Source organism: Dermochelys coriacea, chromosome 6 (genome assembly GCF_009764565.3).
Source record: "Dermochelys coriacea isolate rDerCor1 chromosome 6, rDerCor1.pri.v4, whole genome shotgun sequence".
Lineage (NCBI taxonomy): Eukaryota > Metazoa > Chordata > Testudines > Dermochelyidae > Dermochelys > Dermochelys coriacea.
The window spans coordinates 67,558,531-67,574,447 of NC_050073.1; the positions used below are offsets into that span (position 1 = coordinate 67,558,531).

A 15,917-nucleotide genomic window follows, 5' to 3' on the forward strand; every position below is an offset into this window, starting at 1 on the left:
TAATAAATTTGTTAGTCTCTAAGGTGCCACAAGTACTCCTTTTCTTTTTGCGAATACAGACTAACACGGCTGCTACTCTGAAACTCAGGAGAAGCTAGACACACACTTGTTCCCCAAGGATTGACTCAGCGGAAGGCAAAACCTGGCAGTCTGCTGTGGCGTCCAACAAGGATGACTTTCACTTCCTTGCATTTGTTAGGAAAGCGTTTAAAACCCTGACAGGCTCTGCCAAACTTACTTTGTCCACCCCGCAGGAAACAACCAAGACACTCTTTGTACGGAGAGGGTGCAATCTGAAGGCAACCCAAGCTAGTGGTGGGGCTGTTTATATACATAATGGAGATGCTGATCTCATGCCAAAGTTAATGTCACAATATCAACTTCTGAACACAACTTCTTGCAAGGCTACCGGTAAATCGTATTAACCATTTAATACCCGGCCGAATTTCAATTTAGACTCCAGGGACGGGAAAATGATAGCTCATTGTCCGAATCGGAATGCAAATAATTAGGGCAGGTGAGTATCCGACTGCCTGCTGGTAGGTTTGTTTATGCAGTTCTAGGGGCTAGTGTACATTTCGCAGGTGGTTTACACTCCCATGGTCTGCTTTACGTGGAAGAAATTAGTATTAATCTAAAAAAGAAAAGGAGTACTTGTGGCACCTTAGAGACTAACAAATTTATTAGAGCATAAGCTTTCGTGAGCTACAGCTCACTTCATCGGATGCATCCGATGAAGTGAGCTGTAGCTCACGAAAGCTTATGCTCTAATAAATTTGTTAGTCTCTAAGGTGCCACAAGTACTCCTTTTCTTTTTGCGAATACAGACTAACACGGCTGCTACTCTGAAACCAGTATTAATCTAGATCCCTTCACTTCTTGCTATGAGCTGTTGTAAGGCTCTGAAGTTTTAATAAGGGGCAGTGCGAATACGCCGACCCTCTTATGTCAACAGTAATTCGGGGAAGTTAGCAAAGACAGCGTTTCTTTTCTCCAGCCTTTTGCCTTCAGGCTGAGCTTGCTGCTCAAACCTCTGCCACATACAGAAGCCAGGTTGAAGGACTTCCCCTATGTAGCCAGAGATCGGAAACGTCTGATCTCTAGAAAGCGAAAATCGCTGAGACTCCAGACCTGCAAAAAGGCATCCTCAAGGTAACTACAGCTCACTTGGCAGTAGGTGCTGTGTTCAGGTCGCCTCTGGACCCACATGCTGTCACTACCCATCGGAAATGGAATGAAACTGCATCGGAGTCAGAGCTGACCTAACACGGAGCAGACAGAAGACTACTGAGCAACAAAGCTTGTGGCGAGCAGCGGGCAGACAGCCTCCGGCAGCGAGCGATCCTTTCTGTTCCCTCCTTACCGGCTGGAGGCTTTCTAAGGGGAGGTAACAGAAATTCACCGTAAAGGGCTTCTGACTTTCCTGGGAAAGGGAGCAACTGCCCCGCGCGGGGGAGAAAACCCTGCATACAAGCAGTGATCTTACCTAAAGCTATACAGAGAGCGTTCCGACTGGCAGATATCTGCTCTTGAGTGTAGGCAGGGCGAGCCGGCATGCCCAGCGCAGCAAAGAGAGTGCAGCCAGAGAGCTCGGAGTAGGGTGGTTCTTCACTGGGCATCCCCAGCCCAGCAGCTCTGAGGGGTGTCTCTCATTTTCACCGAGACGGTGAAGGGCAGAGGTTTGAGGGCTAGCCCGTGGATACAGTCCATGGTGAGCCGCTCGGCCGGGTTGGCCTCGAAGGTGCACTGGTGCAGGAGGATGGCGGTGAAGAGGCAGATCTGCAGCTTGGAGAGCTGGTCGCCGATGCACCTCCTCTTGCCGATGGAGAAGATCATGACGCTGCAGGTCAGGTCCCTGTCCAGCTTTTGCTCTCCGTCCAAAAACCTGGCCGGGTCGAAGAGGTGGGGGTCCTTCCACTTGTGCCGGTCGTGATTGACCGACCACTGGTTGACGAAGACCACCGTGTCCTTGGGGATGCGGAAGCCCTGGAGCACCACGTCGGCGGTGGTGGCGTGCGGGATGGTGACCGGCACGAAGCTGCTGAAGCGCAGCGTCTCGTAGATGAAGGCTTCCAGGTAGGGCAGGCAGCCGCAGTCCTCGGCCGTGGGCAGCCGGGCCCGGCCCACCACGCGGTCCAGCTCGGCCTGCAGCTGGCGCTGGAGGTGCGGGTGCTTGAGCAGCAGCAGCAGGACCCAGCAGAGGGCGGTGGAGGTGGTGTCCTGGCCGGCCCCGAAGATGTCGGTCATGGTGCCCTCCACGTAGTCCCGGCTGAGCCCCCCCTGCGCCCCGCCGCCGCCCTGCTCGATCTTGCCGATGACGGCGTCGCTGATGTCTCGGGTGAGCCGCGGGTCGTAGGTGCGCCGGTGCTGGGCCACCTTGGCCCGGACGAAGTCGTGCAGCTCGCGGTTGAGCGCCTGGAAGTCGCGGAAGACGCGGCGCACGGGGTTGGGGAAGGCCTGGAGCCAGGGCAGCACGTCCACCACGCTGCCCGCGCCCACCGTCTGCCCGAACTTGTCGTTGCGGCCCAGCAGCGCCCGGAACTCGCCGTCGTCGTGGCCGTAGCGCTGGCCGAAGCACAGGGCGCAGATCACGTTGGCGTTGGCCACCGTGAACAGCGGGCAGGGGTCGAAGTAGGCGCCGCCCGCGCCCCGCCGCAGGAAGCCGCGGATCAGTTCCCGCGCTTCCGCCGCCACGTGCTGCTCGAAGAGCCGCCGGCTGCGGCCGCTGGCGGTGGAGAAAGCCCGCAGGCTGGCGTGGGCCAGGCGGCGGTGGGCTCGCCACAGCTCGCTGTAGCGGCCGAACGCCATGCTCCGGCCGCCGGACACCAGGCGGAAGGAGGGGAAGTCGGGCCGGCCGGCGAACTGGCCGCCCTGCCGGACCAGGGCTTGGCGGATGGCGGCCTCGCCGTTGAGCACCACCACGACCCGCCGGCCCAGCCGCAGCTGGAAGACGTCGCCGTACCGCTGGGCCATCTTGCAGAAGGTGAGGTGGGGCAGGCGGCCCAGCTGCAGCACGTTGCCCAGCAGGGGCCAGGCGAAGGGACCGGGCGGGCTCCCGCTCGGCGGCCTCAGGCGCCTCCTCGCCCACAGGCAGAGGAAGAAGGCGCTGGCGAGGAGCAGGGCGGGCCGGACTGTGTCCCTGAGCCAGGGGGCTGGCTCCCCAGCGCGGCCGCCGCTGCTCTCCCCTCCCGTGGCCATAGCGCTTACCCCGCCCAGACTCCGGGTCCCGGCCTGGGGAAAAGTCTAGGGAGCCTCTTGGGACCCCAAACTGTCGGGGGGGGGGGGAATCTCTTCCGTCCAGCCGGTCACTAGTGCAGCACCTGAACCCTCTAGGAGCCTCCCTTGTGCGCTCGCCGGGAGATGGCTCCTTATTGAGCTTGGAGCCCCAGTAAATCTCCTCTCAGCCTATAGATCGCTCTGCAGTTTCCAGGGTCTCATAATCTCATCCTGAGTTCCTATAGTTTTTGCGTGAGCGACTGGGTTTCTTCAGATTGCCTTGTCAGGTTGATCCTTGAGACTCAGTACCAGAGAGCGCTTTTTTTTTTTTTTTTTTTTTTTTTTGCCTGGGTCTTTGCCTAGTAATTTCAGTCCCGTCCTGTGTTAACCTTCTCTAAGATCCCTCGCTCTGCTCTGGTGATTGGGAAGGGTGCATGCCCTGGCTTTATAGCTGCCTTGAAAGGGGCTGAGCCTCTCTCCTCCCATTGTGGTGGTCCCAGAGTCCCCCGAAAAGTCCGTGCGAAGCGATTACGTGATTTCGTCCCGGAGAGAATTGAAACAGCAGATTCATCCATCAAAAGAGGAAAGTCTGCAACTTTCCAAACTCTTCCCTGTGCCAAAGGCAACACGGTTCCCGGAGCAGCAGCAGCAGGAGGAGGAGAAGAGCTTTTACCACGGGTCTCTGTGAAGCGCCTTAACAGGCTTTCCCCACTGGGAGACTTCAACACAAGGAAGGGATATTCTTTTGTGCTTTGAAAGAGTCTCTTTTTAACTTCCAAGGTTGTTGATTGCAGCAGAAGCTGCAGTATAGAGCCGCCCCTCCCTCTTTGCCCAGAGGATGCTGCTGAATGGCTGACAGTCTATGAAGAAGTACCTGCATCTCATCTGCAGGGCCACGTATCTCTCCAGCACTCTGTCAAGCATCACATATATTTACCAAGCATCGCATATAATTAACATCCAAGCAGTGAGATTAGTCTACCATGAGATTAGGAGCCAGGACACCTGAGTTCTAACAGTAACTGGCTGTCACCTTAAGCAAGTCACTCTCCTCTCTGTGCTTGACTTTCTCCCCCTATAAAATGGGGCTGGAATGCTTGTGAAGGGCTTTGAGATCCCTAGATGGCAGGAGTTACAGAAGTGCAAAGTATTTTGATAGCACATCTGCAGAAGTTGCCTGTAGGATACATTGTAAATTCACAGTTTCTTAAGACCAGATGTAGAACAAGGAGGAGTCAGCCTGAGCAGGGTGATAGGGGAAAATAGAGGTACAGTATTCTGTTACATTCGCAGCTCTGCCAAGGGCTTGCTGTGTGATTTGGGGTAAATCATAAAGCTGCCCCATTCCTCAGTTTCCCTGTCTGTAAATAAAGTGTTTTAGTGTCTACAGATGAAATGAAAAGCCAGATATATGAGCTAAGTATTGCTAACTCTTACCATTCAGTGCTGAGTTATGGATACAGTTGTGCCCATACAAAATATTCAGACCAGGAGGCATAAAGAGGCAAATCAAATCAAAATAAAGTACAAGATAAAAACAGGTGGCTGTCAGAATTCATTCCCTTACCAGGTATGTGTCCTGAGTGGTGTGTGAGTTATAACCCTATGATATCTGTGTTATTAATGGCTCAATTTGGTCTGTGTCTGAGAATGTCCTTAACAGGGTGGGGGTGAAGAATCAAAGATTATTAGCACAGTGTGTTGGGGAGAGAGCAGCTGGGAGATGAGTACTAGTGAAGAGGGTCAGAACTGATCCTGTGGAATCTAGTCACCTCCACAGCATTCTGTGGTGTATGGTACAAAAAATCAAGTAGATTGTTTTGTCACATGCTGTGGTGATGATACCATCACATTGCCTACTGAATCCTCATAATACTCAGAGAGGGAGAGAAGTAGGTAGGATCACCTAACGAATTTCAGCCCCAGCTGTTAGGATCTTGTTTATAATTGCAGAGGCAAATTGAGCAGTTCTGTTGCCCAACCTCTTTTATAGGTGTGCTTTCAGTACATACTTTAATCAATTAGTTAGAAAAAGAAATTGACTTGATCAGATCTGGGCTCACTTGCAGACCTGATCAAAAAGTTTAAAGTTAACCCTTTAGAGCCTAGCCTCTAGGTATTTGTCAACTGGGAGTTTGCTATGTTATGGCAAGGAAGCGGGAAGGTTTCTGGATGTCTGGAAGACAGGTCTCTCCTCACCACCTGCTCATCACAGTGACTCACTTTGCCCTGCTGCCACTTCTAGACACTACTCTTGGTCTGAGTAAGAAATAGGTCACATTAGGAATTGAGGCCAGGAACAGGGGAGAATTGGCAAGGAACGGCAACTGATCCAGACAGGGAGTTGGAGCCAATAGCTAAGAATGCTAGGCCACTGGCCAGCTAGGAAGGGGCAGGCAGCCTTTCTAGTGCACAGTGGGGGCAGGAACCTAGAAAACTATGCCGGGGGTTTTTGTGTGCGTGTCTCATTTTGCTGAATGTTAGCCCAATCACATGGGCCCAGATCCACAAAGGCATTCAGGCTCCTCAGATCCATGAAAGTGAGGAACCTAAATACCTTTGTGGATCTGGGCCATAGGGAATATGAGCTTACTGCTAGGTTATAGGGCAAGCGAAGAAGAGAAACATTTTCAAGATAAAAAAAATCATTTTTCTGATTTTGATCATTTAAAAGAAACTCTTATTGGACTAGAAAGTGGTGTTGTTTTGACTAGAGAACATTGACAAAAGGAGAAGCCCTATGTGAATATATTTAGGGAATTTGTTTCCTAGCTTCTTTCAAAAGTTAAAATAAACTTCAGTGAAGCTGGTGATTTCCCCTTGTTTTCAGGTTTCCCACTTCTTCCTTTTGTGCAGGAAGATGGCTTGTCAGCTGACTGCTTTATACCGCTCATCCTCCTCCTGGAAGGACAGGGTTGTACCTCCTCAGCTAAGAGCAGGGTTGGGGTAAATGTAAAAGGAGGAGAACAATGTGATCTGAGCTCAGGGCTAAACATTCCTGAGTTTTAATCATAGAATCGTAGGACTGGAAGGGACCTCAAGAAGTCATCTAGTCCAGTTCCCTGCACACATGGCAGGACCAAGTGGTATCTAGACCAGGGGTACTCAGCTTTTTTTTTTCTGAGGCGCCTCCAACATGCTTAAACTCCATGGCCCACCTGTGCCACAATAACTGGTTTTCTGCATCTGAAAGCCAGGGCCGGCGTTGGGGGGTAGCAGGTAGGGCAGTTGCCCAGGGCCCCCGTGAAGCCACATTGCTCAGGCTTTGGCTTCAGCCCCACGTGGCAGGACTTGGGGCCCTGGGCTTCAGTCCCATGCAGTGAGGCTTTGGCTTTCTGTGCTGGACCCCAGCAAGTCTAACACTGGGCCTACTTGGTGGCCCCCCTGAAACTTGCTCGTGCCCCCCCCACCAGGGACGTCGAACCTCTGGTTGAGAACCACTGTTCTAGACCATTCCAAGGTATTTGTCTAACCTGCTCTTTAAAATCTCCAATGATGGAGATTCCACAACCTCCCTGAGTGATTTATTCCCATGCTTAACTACCCTGATAGGAATTTTTTCCTAATGTCCAACCTAAACTGCCCTTGCTGCAGTTTAAGCCCATTGCTTCTTGTCCTATCCTCAGAGATTAAGAAGAACAGTTTTTCTCCCTCCTCCTTGTAACAACCTTTTATGTACTTGAAAACTGTTTTGTCTCCTTTCAGTCTTCTCTTCTCCAGATTAAACAAACCCAATTCTTTCAATCTTCCCTCATAGTCATGTTTTCTAGATCTTTAACCTTGTTGCTCGTCTCTGGACTTTCCCCAATTTGTCACATCTTTCTTGAAATGTGGTGCCCAGAACTGGACTCAGTACTCCAGTTGTGGCCTAACCAGTATTAATTCTGGCTATGACACTAACTAGCAGGATGATGGATCCTAGGATCCTGCACTGTTCCTTCCCAAAGTCAGAATGCTTTTTGGTTTATGTTATCTTTATAGAAAGTGTTTCAGTAGATGGGAATGTATTAATTTTACAGCAGTGTTTCAAAGGTGGTGATCACCTGTAGCTCCCATTGATTTCAGCTAGAGTTGTGGGGGCTCAGCCCCTCTGAAAAGTCAGGCCTTAAAAGTTTAAAGTTAGGAACCCCAAAAGAGAGGCCATTCGGGGCTTACTCTGTCTCTGCCTCACTTGTTCCATCTGTAAAATGGAAATACCTACCCACCTTTTGTAAAGCACTTTGATATCTGTAATTGAAAAGTGGTATTAAGATTATTTTATAAAAAGGAAAAAAAATTTCACTTAGAATTCTTCATAGATCCAAGATGCACTCATTAGTACTTGTTCATATGTTCTATGAATTACTAAGGACATCTTTAGTCACATACTAAGTAAGTAATTGCCTAATGTGCAACATATAATGGGGCATAATCAGAATAATAAGGGGACCTCCATGGCTAATCACCAAAAGGACAGACCCAAATCATTCTCTGTAAGCAAACTTTCTGTCCACCAGATCCTCTCAAACGTTTTCCTTGCTTCTGCTCAATGACATACAGATTAAATATGTCCCTGAAACCTCTGCACTCTTTTCAGCTTCACCTTCTTTGAACTACCAGGTAATGCAGGAATCTGGGGCACAATGGGGGACTAAAGAGGCCCACAGAGCAGAAACAGGGATGCCTTTTCAAAGGATGCAATTACAGAGACAAAGGACTGCTGAGCGAGATGAGTTGGCGAAGAAAAGAGAGGAGGATATGATGGAGAGAAGGTATTAAATCCTTTAACCCCCTAGCCTGCATCTAGAGCTTCATGGCTGGCTATAGGTAAACAAACTCATTTTCCTTTTAAAATGTTATAAACAAGCTGGATTGTTTTTATCAAAGAAGAGAAACAGAGAAATTAAATATCTGATATTTAAAACAACCCTAACATTTTATTAAAGCACCCACATACTCCCATGCCATGCATTAGACTGGCATTTCTGAGTGCTCAAAGCACTTAGGCCCAGATCCTCAAGGGCATTTATGTGCCTAAATCGCACTGAAATTTATGGGAGTTAGTTGCCTAAATACCAGTGAGGATCTGGGCTTTAGCTTTCAGCAAACTCTTGGTCATGTCACTATATCATCTACCTGTCATATTTTATTGTTTCCATGTGCTGTGTTGCTTTCCCAGACACATTCTACTGCATGTAATTAGCTGTATCAGACTAGATAGGGGTGGGCAAACTTTTTGGCCACCACATCTGGGTGGGGAAATTGTATGCAGGGCCATGAATGTGGGGCTGGGGCAAGAGGTTGGGGTGCAGGAGGGGGTGCGGTGTGTAGGAAGGGGCTTGGGAAGGGGTTGGGGTGCAGGAGAGGTCTCAGGGCAGGGGATTGGGGTGCAGGAGGGGTGTGGCAGGGGTCTCGGCAGGGGATTGGGAGCTCGGCAGAGGGTTGGGGTGCACTAGGGGGTCTCAAAGGTTAGGAGACTCAGGGCTTGGGGTGCAGGAGGGTTGCGCTGGGGTCTCAAGGGTTAGGGGGCTTAGGGCGGGGGTTGGGGGGCTTGGGTGCAGGAGGGGATGTGTAGTGTTGGGGGGCTTGGGGCAGGGGATTGGGGTGCAGCAGGGGGCTCAGGGGTTGGGGTGAAGGAGGGGTTCAGGGTGTGGCTGTAGGGTGGCAGCAGTGCACAGTGGGGCTAAGGCAGGCTCCCTGCCTGCCCGTGTCCTGCGCCGCTCCTGAAAATGTCCGGCAGTGGCTCCTGGGGATGGGGTGGCGCAGGTGGCTCCGCTGCACGCTGCCCTTGCCTGCGGTTACCGCCCCCGAAGCTCCCAGTGGCTGCAGTTCCCCATTCCTGGCCAATGGGAGCTGCGGGGTGTGGTGCCTGCAGGCGAGGGTAGCTCACAGAGCCCTCTGTCTCTCTCCCTCCTTCCCCTCCCCCCAGCCAGAGGCCGCAGGGACCTGGTGCCAGCCACTTCCGAGAGAGGCATGGGGCCAGGGCAGACAGGGAGCCTACCTTAGCCCTGCTGCACCACGAGGTTGCTAATCCTGCGGGCTGGATTGAAAGCCCTGATGGGCCGGATCCGGCCCGCAGGCTGTAGTTTGCCCTCTCCTCAAGAGTACTTCAGCACCACAGATTATTGTGCTTTATTTGTTATCTCAACTAGCAGTGCTCGATTTAGAGTTCAGGAGCACAACCATGTAAGCAGCAGCCTTCTAGCAGCTGCTTGAGAAGATCAACCCAAATATATATTTGCAAGGAAGGTTACAGTCGGACATGAAGCTGAAAAGGTAGTTTATCTTGTCAGATAAAGTAATTGTCATCATTCTTGAAATTGGAGAGGCCTTGCATGCGATGCTTCAGTACCTAACAATAGCCAGTCAGAGCTTGTGCTATAGAAGCCGCACACAGTTTATAAAAGTGTAGTTTCTTTTTCAAATATGATTCATGTTACAACTGAATAGCTCCGAAAGAAACCGATTCCAGTGTTAATGCCCTCTGAACACAAATTGCATGTCTCTGTATAATCTTGCAGAGAAGGATTTCAAAAACCATAAGTTAATAAAAAAAACAAACAACTCTCCAAGTCAATTAGTCAGAGTTATTTCACTGTAGACAAGGATACTGAAATGTTCACAAGCCCATTGAACTCATTTCTGAGGTTGGTGTTAGCAGAACCAGTTGCCAGATTTTTGGGGTCCCATTCAATGTTAGTGTTGGGTTTAGCGCTCTAAATACAATCGATTCCAAGTTGTGATGTTTGGGTCTACTGATCCTAGGGTTGCCTCGGTCTGTGACAGTTGTGATACAATCAAATCACTTATTAATACAACATCAGGACAAGATGATGCTACATTGCAAAGTGTCCAGTTTGGATTTTGTAATAATTCTGCAGATCAGACTATCCTGTGAAAACTGATTGTTCTGCACATTTTGTGTTGCGTGACAAAGCTTCCATGACTGCAGGGGGCCATGGGTGTGATGTGGTTTCTAAGACAGCTTGAGTGTTAGAAGAGAAGGATAACATAGGTTTGGGTTTCCTGACAGATGCTAACTATGCTTCCAAAATGTGATACAGCAAAGTCAAATCATGAACACTTGCAAGAAATTGATGTGTTCAGTACAGACTGTCTCATACGAACATACCAAAATGGCCGCACACAGAAGTCCTTCCATATTTATGGGATGCCATGCTAACAGAAAAGTGTTACTCATGCTCTCTGACTTGGTTACTGTCATAGCTATGCTGACATTAAAAGAACTGATACAGTAACATCTGAAAGCCAGTTTTACTCACTGAGGGAAAAGGGAAGCAACTCCATACCTGGTGTATTTGTCCCAGTTATGCAAGCAAAGATGAAATAAATTTAGAATGGAAAATAAATGACCCATTTACAGTTTCAGTGAGGGATTCAAGATTAATATTCGACTCTTACTCTTTTTGGACATGGCTTCACCAAATAGTTGGCAAAATAAAAGAAGTTTGAGGTGATAAGTCTGTACATCATCTTTAAGTTTAGCAGTCATATTTGGTGAGCTATAATGCAGATCTGTGTAGGTCAGGTAAACAAAGCATCCATGCTTGGATGCTTGCCTGATTGTGCCTCTCTTTGAGGACAACAAATTATTTGAGGCATGCCTACGCTTGGAGACCAAAGACAAAATGTACCCATGGGTTTTAAACATCTGTTGTAAGCAACTGACCAAAACTGATGCCTAGTGGGTTATTTCTCTGTGTCTCTAGTCTTGGAGTGTTTCATTTCACTCTTCGCAAAAATGGAAACTGCATAGGTTTGCCTTTGGCCAAAGACATATTGTCATTGCATTTGATGGAGCAAATAATTTGAATTCCCAAGAGAGAATGGTGGTGACTAGCAGAATTCAAGGACAATGCTCTGTACTTAGTTTTGGCAGCTTTTACACAGCCTTCATCTTTGCATCGTGTTTTGGATGTCGCAGGCCGCGTTTTGCATGTTCTAATGGTTTAATAATGTTATAACTGTCACCACTTCCATTATAAATCCAGATTTTCAGGGACTTTTAAATTAGTTGAACACAAAGTTTGAAATCTGCTCTCAATGTCCAAAGTGTCAGCCTATAAGCAAGTTATTAAAAAAAAAAACTTTTCAAGGAAAAGTAGAATTAATCTGATTGTATAATGAGTGCCAAACAATAGCAGTTTATTAAATTAAGATGCATTTTTCTGCTCCTATAATTCAAAGCCAGTTTTGCTTCCTAGCATACAATGTTGCATGCATTTAGGCTGTAATGACTTTTGGTTTTTATTTTAATTAAAAACACTACAGTTACTAACTTTGAAAACTTCCTGTTGCACATGTGTGACTGTTTTGAGAAGCTTTTCAGTAGCCCTATCTAGAAGCTTTAAGGTGAGATCATTCAGGACAAAAAACAGTCTGATGCTGGGTGCTAAATATCTTAAAGGACCCACTTTTTAATTAATTTTTAACTCATAAATCAGTACATTCGTTTATTTGTAAACTCTCAGAAAGTTCATTCAGTACTCAAATTTAATTATTATTTACTTACTTAGTTCGGGGATAGGGGGAGAATACAGGGTCTCTGCTTTTAGTGAAAAACTCAACTCAGCCTTAGCTATGGAGCAATAAACAGTGCTTGCATGATTAACATTCAATGACTTGTTTGATACTCAATAAAGAGTTATAGGGATCAATGAGTCAGATGGAGACTATAAATAAAGTAATCAATAAGCACTTGCCCTGTAGACCAGAATGACCTCTTGTTTCTTACCCTTCAGGGAAATATTCCTCTTAAAATATATATCAATATATTGTTTATTATGGTATGTTAACACTTAACTATATCAACTGCTATCTGAGGAGTTAAGACCATATTGCTTTAATTTATTAAGCCTGAACCCCACTCATGTGAGGTAGATATTGTTAGAGCAATCACTTTATCATTGGAGTTTGCTTCTTTGATTTCCCCTTGACTTCTCTTTATTTTTGTTCTTAAGGAGTCAGTGAAGATCAGTTTTTGCTCCATCCCATTCTGCAGAAGCTAAATAAATGCTATAACTTTCCATATCCTCAGCCGGAGAGGGAGATGGAAAATGCCCAGAAGTCAGGGTGGATGGGGAGCATCACTCTCTACCATTCTTCTGCTCTCCTCTTTTTCTGCCTTGTGGTGGTAGTGGCATCAACCAGTGAGTTTCTCCTTTCAGTCTTCTGCTGCTGTGCCTGTGATGCTGCTAAACATACCAAGTAAGTGGGGATAACACACATCTCCTGTGCACAGCACCTTTGAACTACTGTATTGGTATTCCAGTGGAATAGTGTCTCTTTGACACTAGAACTTGTGGTGGTCACTGTGGAAGCTTGAATGTTCTAATGGACTGCTATGGTCTATTGCCATGGACTGAGCTATAACATGTTTTGGGGGCTAGGGGAGAGAGTTCTTTAGAAATATATCACAAGCATTAGGGGAAAATCATGTTTATAGGTGCGTGTATAAATATGTTCTTAGAAAGAAGGGCTCATGTTTCTATAATTAGACATAGTTTTCTTTTGGGGAAGGGGAGGGCGGAGTATTGCTCCTATGTGGTGATTCCAGGGCTGATCTGATAGTACCACCTGTCTTTTGTGAACAACTCAGTATAGCAGAATCTGCATATAGTGAACTTGGATATAGGTAAACTCTATTTATAGTGAGGTAGAAAGTCCTGAATTTTTTCATTGCCTCAAAGTATGAAAATTCAATTCTGGTAATAGTGAACTCAGGGTAAAGTTGCTCGGGGCATGGCAGGGGGGAGTACTTAGCTATTTATTGGTTTCACTGTGTATGGACCGTTTAGAGAGACAAGGTGAGTGAGGTAATATCTTTTTTTATTGGACCAACTTCTGTTGGTGAAAAGGATAAGCTTTCCAGCTTATACAGAGCTCTTCCTCAGGTCTGGGAAACTATCTCAAAGTGTCACTGTTAAATACAAGGTTTGGACAGATTGTTTAGCATGAGTAGTTAACATGTATTTCAGGGGACCATTAATCTTGTCTCTCTAATATCCTGGGATCGACGTGGCTACAACAATACTGCATATGGACCATTTGTCAAGGATCATCTTTGTACAGTTGTTCTAAACAGTAGGCAGTATTGAGTTGGGGGCGAGGGGTAGGGAAACTTAGCCAGGCACTAAAATTAAAGGCATAAAAAGTTCTTAGGTCTTTGGCGAGGTGCTCACTGTTACTACTTGCATACATGGGGACATGCTATAGTCATTGTGCTGCAGAGACTCCTTGGAAAGGGTCCCCTGTAGGCCCAGGTTTGCGCCTTATGATTTTGTTTTTATGGTAACTAGTTGTTCACATATTTCCTTCATTTCTAGTTAAATCTTTACCTTTTCTTAAATAAACCTACTTTTGTTTTATTATAAGTACTGACAAGTGCTGTGTGATTTACAGGAGTGGTGGCTTACAGTAGAACTGGTGAATTGGGGTCACTGCATGTTTGGGGGAGATGATCTGGGATTTCTGTGAATAGCCAATGTCAGAGGTTGGATATCGCAGTGGAATGATTCAAAGGGATTTGGGTGTGCCTATTGTTAAACTGCAAGGTGAAGACAGCTGGCATAGCCAGAGGAGAGTGCTTGAACAGCTGAAAGGCTGGTGGTGGTAAGAAGCTGACACCCATTATCACAAGAAAGACTTCCTCTTGCTGGAGATGACAGTCCTGGGTACATGGAGAACTATCGCGAACATCTCTAGTGTAACTCCACTATAGTTAATAGAGATAAGCCAGTGATGATTTTGGGCCATGAGAAGTACATCCACAGACAGACTTTTCCCCCGGAACATTTTCTGGGTCTATTGCCCTTAGTTAAAACTGATTTTCCAACATCTACTTGGAGAACAGTCTCTGTGGCCCAAGTCCTGCAGTGGTCCTTAGTCAGAATTCTTATTGATTTTGCTGAATGTTCAAATGCACTTAGAAATGCAGAATTTGGCCTTGCATTTACTATTATGGATCTCAAGTAGATTTTAAGAATTTGCAAGGCTGAGGCATTTGTGGAACTTGTCAAAAATCTGTCTTGCTACATCACAGCTTTAGGAAGGAGTCAGACATGTTCCAGGATTGATGTAATCCTTTTCTGATGTTGAAGAGGAATCCAGAAAGACATGTGAATGTTTCAAGCAATGGAGTTTGGGATGTTTGTGTTTGGTGGTTCAGATTTATGTTTCATGTCAATCAGTTACCAAACCTTGGGCAAAGCATATCAACGCACCTTGCTTCATATCTCTGACAGAAGCATTGCACAATGATAAAACTAAGTCAATATGACTGTTCTCTTTTAGCAGGCAGTGATAATTTTTGGAGGGGTGTGATTGAAGCCCACCTTATCCAACATATGCGCCCCCTCTCCCCAATTGTCTGTGCTCTTGATTTCTTTTGTAGCTTGCTTGCCTCCCATAGTGGCATAATAATTCCCATAATAGGGGGATGATAGATAAGAAGCTTATTGTTTGTTTACCAGACAACCCCTTTAAAATGTGGTGTTGGGCTGAAGGAACTCTTGCTGCCATTCTAACAGGGAATTCCAGGGCAAGATTAGCAACAGTGGGGCCCTTCCGAAATACAGATCTTATGCCCAGGCAGCAAGAAGTTCTGAGATTCCAACTTTGCAGCTTGGTTAAAAGCTATATTTACTGTGTTATCCTTGGCTTTTGTCATCAAGAATTGCTCCTGCTAGAGAGACTGCAGCATTAGCCATTCGGCAAGAGCATCCCTGATACCTCCTTGCATCGGGTCCAAGCTGCAGCATCAACATCCTTTAGCTGCAGGCAGAAACCAGACTCCCTTCAGAGCAGTGTTTCCCACTTCAAAGTTCTCAGGTAAGAGAGCCACTGTGGCATTATAAAGCCCTTCCTCATCCCTGAAGTTGAAGGAATCGCTCCCTGGATGTTCCCCCTTCCTGCCAGTCTGGAGATGGCAAAACTGAGATTCTAACTCTGATCCCCCTGCTCAACATGTTGTCTTAGCATTGGCCGCACCAGACCTGCTCAGGTGTTGGCTGTGCTGGTGTGTGTTTGACCTGAACAATCTCTAGAAGTGCTAAAGCTCTATTGGCAAGGCCCCCTAGGGTCTTTTTATAGACAACCAGAAGAATGAATCTTTCAGATGCCATTTATTTTCAGATTTAGAATTTAGTGAAATCATCATGTGGTACGGAGGAAACCCTTTTTGCTGTTACATTGAGGAAGCTCTACTCAGCAGGCCTCCTTGAGTTGGAGAAGGCTGCAATGGGACTAAAGCCTCTTTGAAAGAGGAATGCTGCTGGTCCTCAGATAATACTGAAACTGATTTAGGTTATGTGTCCAGCCTCGCAGGTTGTGAAGCTGCATTGTTCCATCATGCTGTGAACAGACCTTTGTGTCTGCATGGGAGATGCTCAAAGGTCTGCTCAATTTCGCTGACAGATAAAGCATTGTTCTCAAATAACTGATGATGGGGAGGAGACTGGACGATACAATATTATCTTAGGTAATATATTGATCTGAAAACTGGGATAGATGGACAATAAGTAAAAAATGATGATGTCGCTTCTTGTAATGCAAGTGGCCTGGACAGTCCCAAAAGCTTTGCTGTTTCACACATTTTCATGGGGTGTGGGAGGGGAGGACTCACCACATGGTCTGTGGTTAGTCAGAGGAGTAAGAAGTAGTGCTACCATGTCATTCATCTGGTAATTATTTCAGATCAAAGT

At 46.9% G+C, this 15,917-nt stretch overlaps 1 protein-coding gene across 1 annotated transcript; it reads right to left on the bottom strand.

Annotated features, from left to right (window-relative positions):
• Window positions 1-853: 853 nt before the first annotated feature.
• Window positions 854-4,049, bottom strand: LOC119857382 (cytochrome P450 1B1-like). The gene has a single exon (XM_038406182.2). The coding sequence runs from the start codon at window positions 3,196-3,198 to the stop codon at window positions 1,609-1,611; it is 1,590 nt and encodes a 529-aa protein (XP_038262110.1). The 5' UTR covers window positions 3,199-4,049; the 3' UTR covers window positions 854-1,608.
• Window positions 4,050-15,917: the final 11,868 nt, after the last annotated feature.

Excerpts from the sequence above, each read along its gene's own strand:
- LOC119857382 (XM_038406182.2), bottom strand. The coding sequence starts at position 3,198 with ATGGCCACGGGAGGGGAGAGCAGCGGCGGCCGCGCTGGGGAGCCAGCC.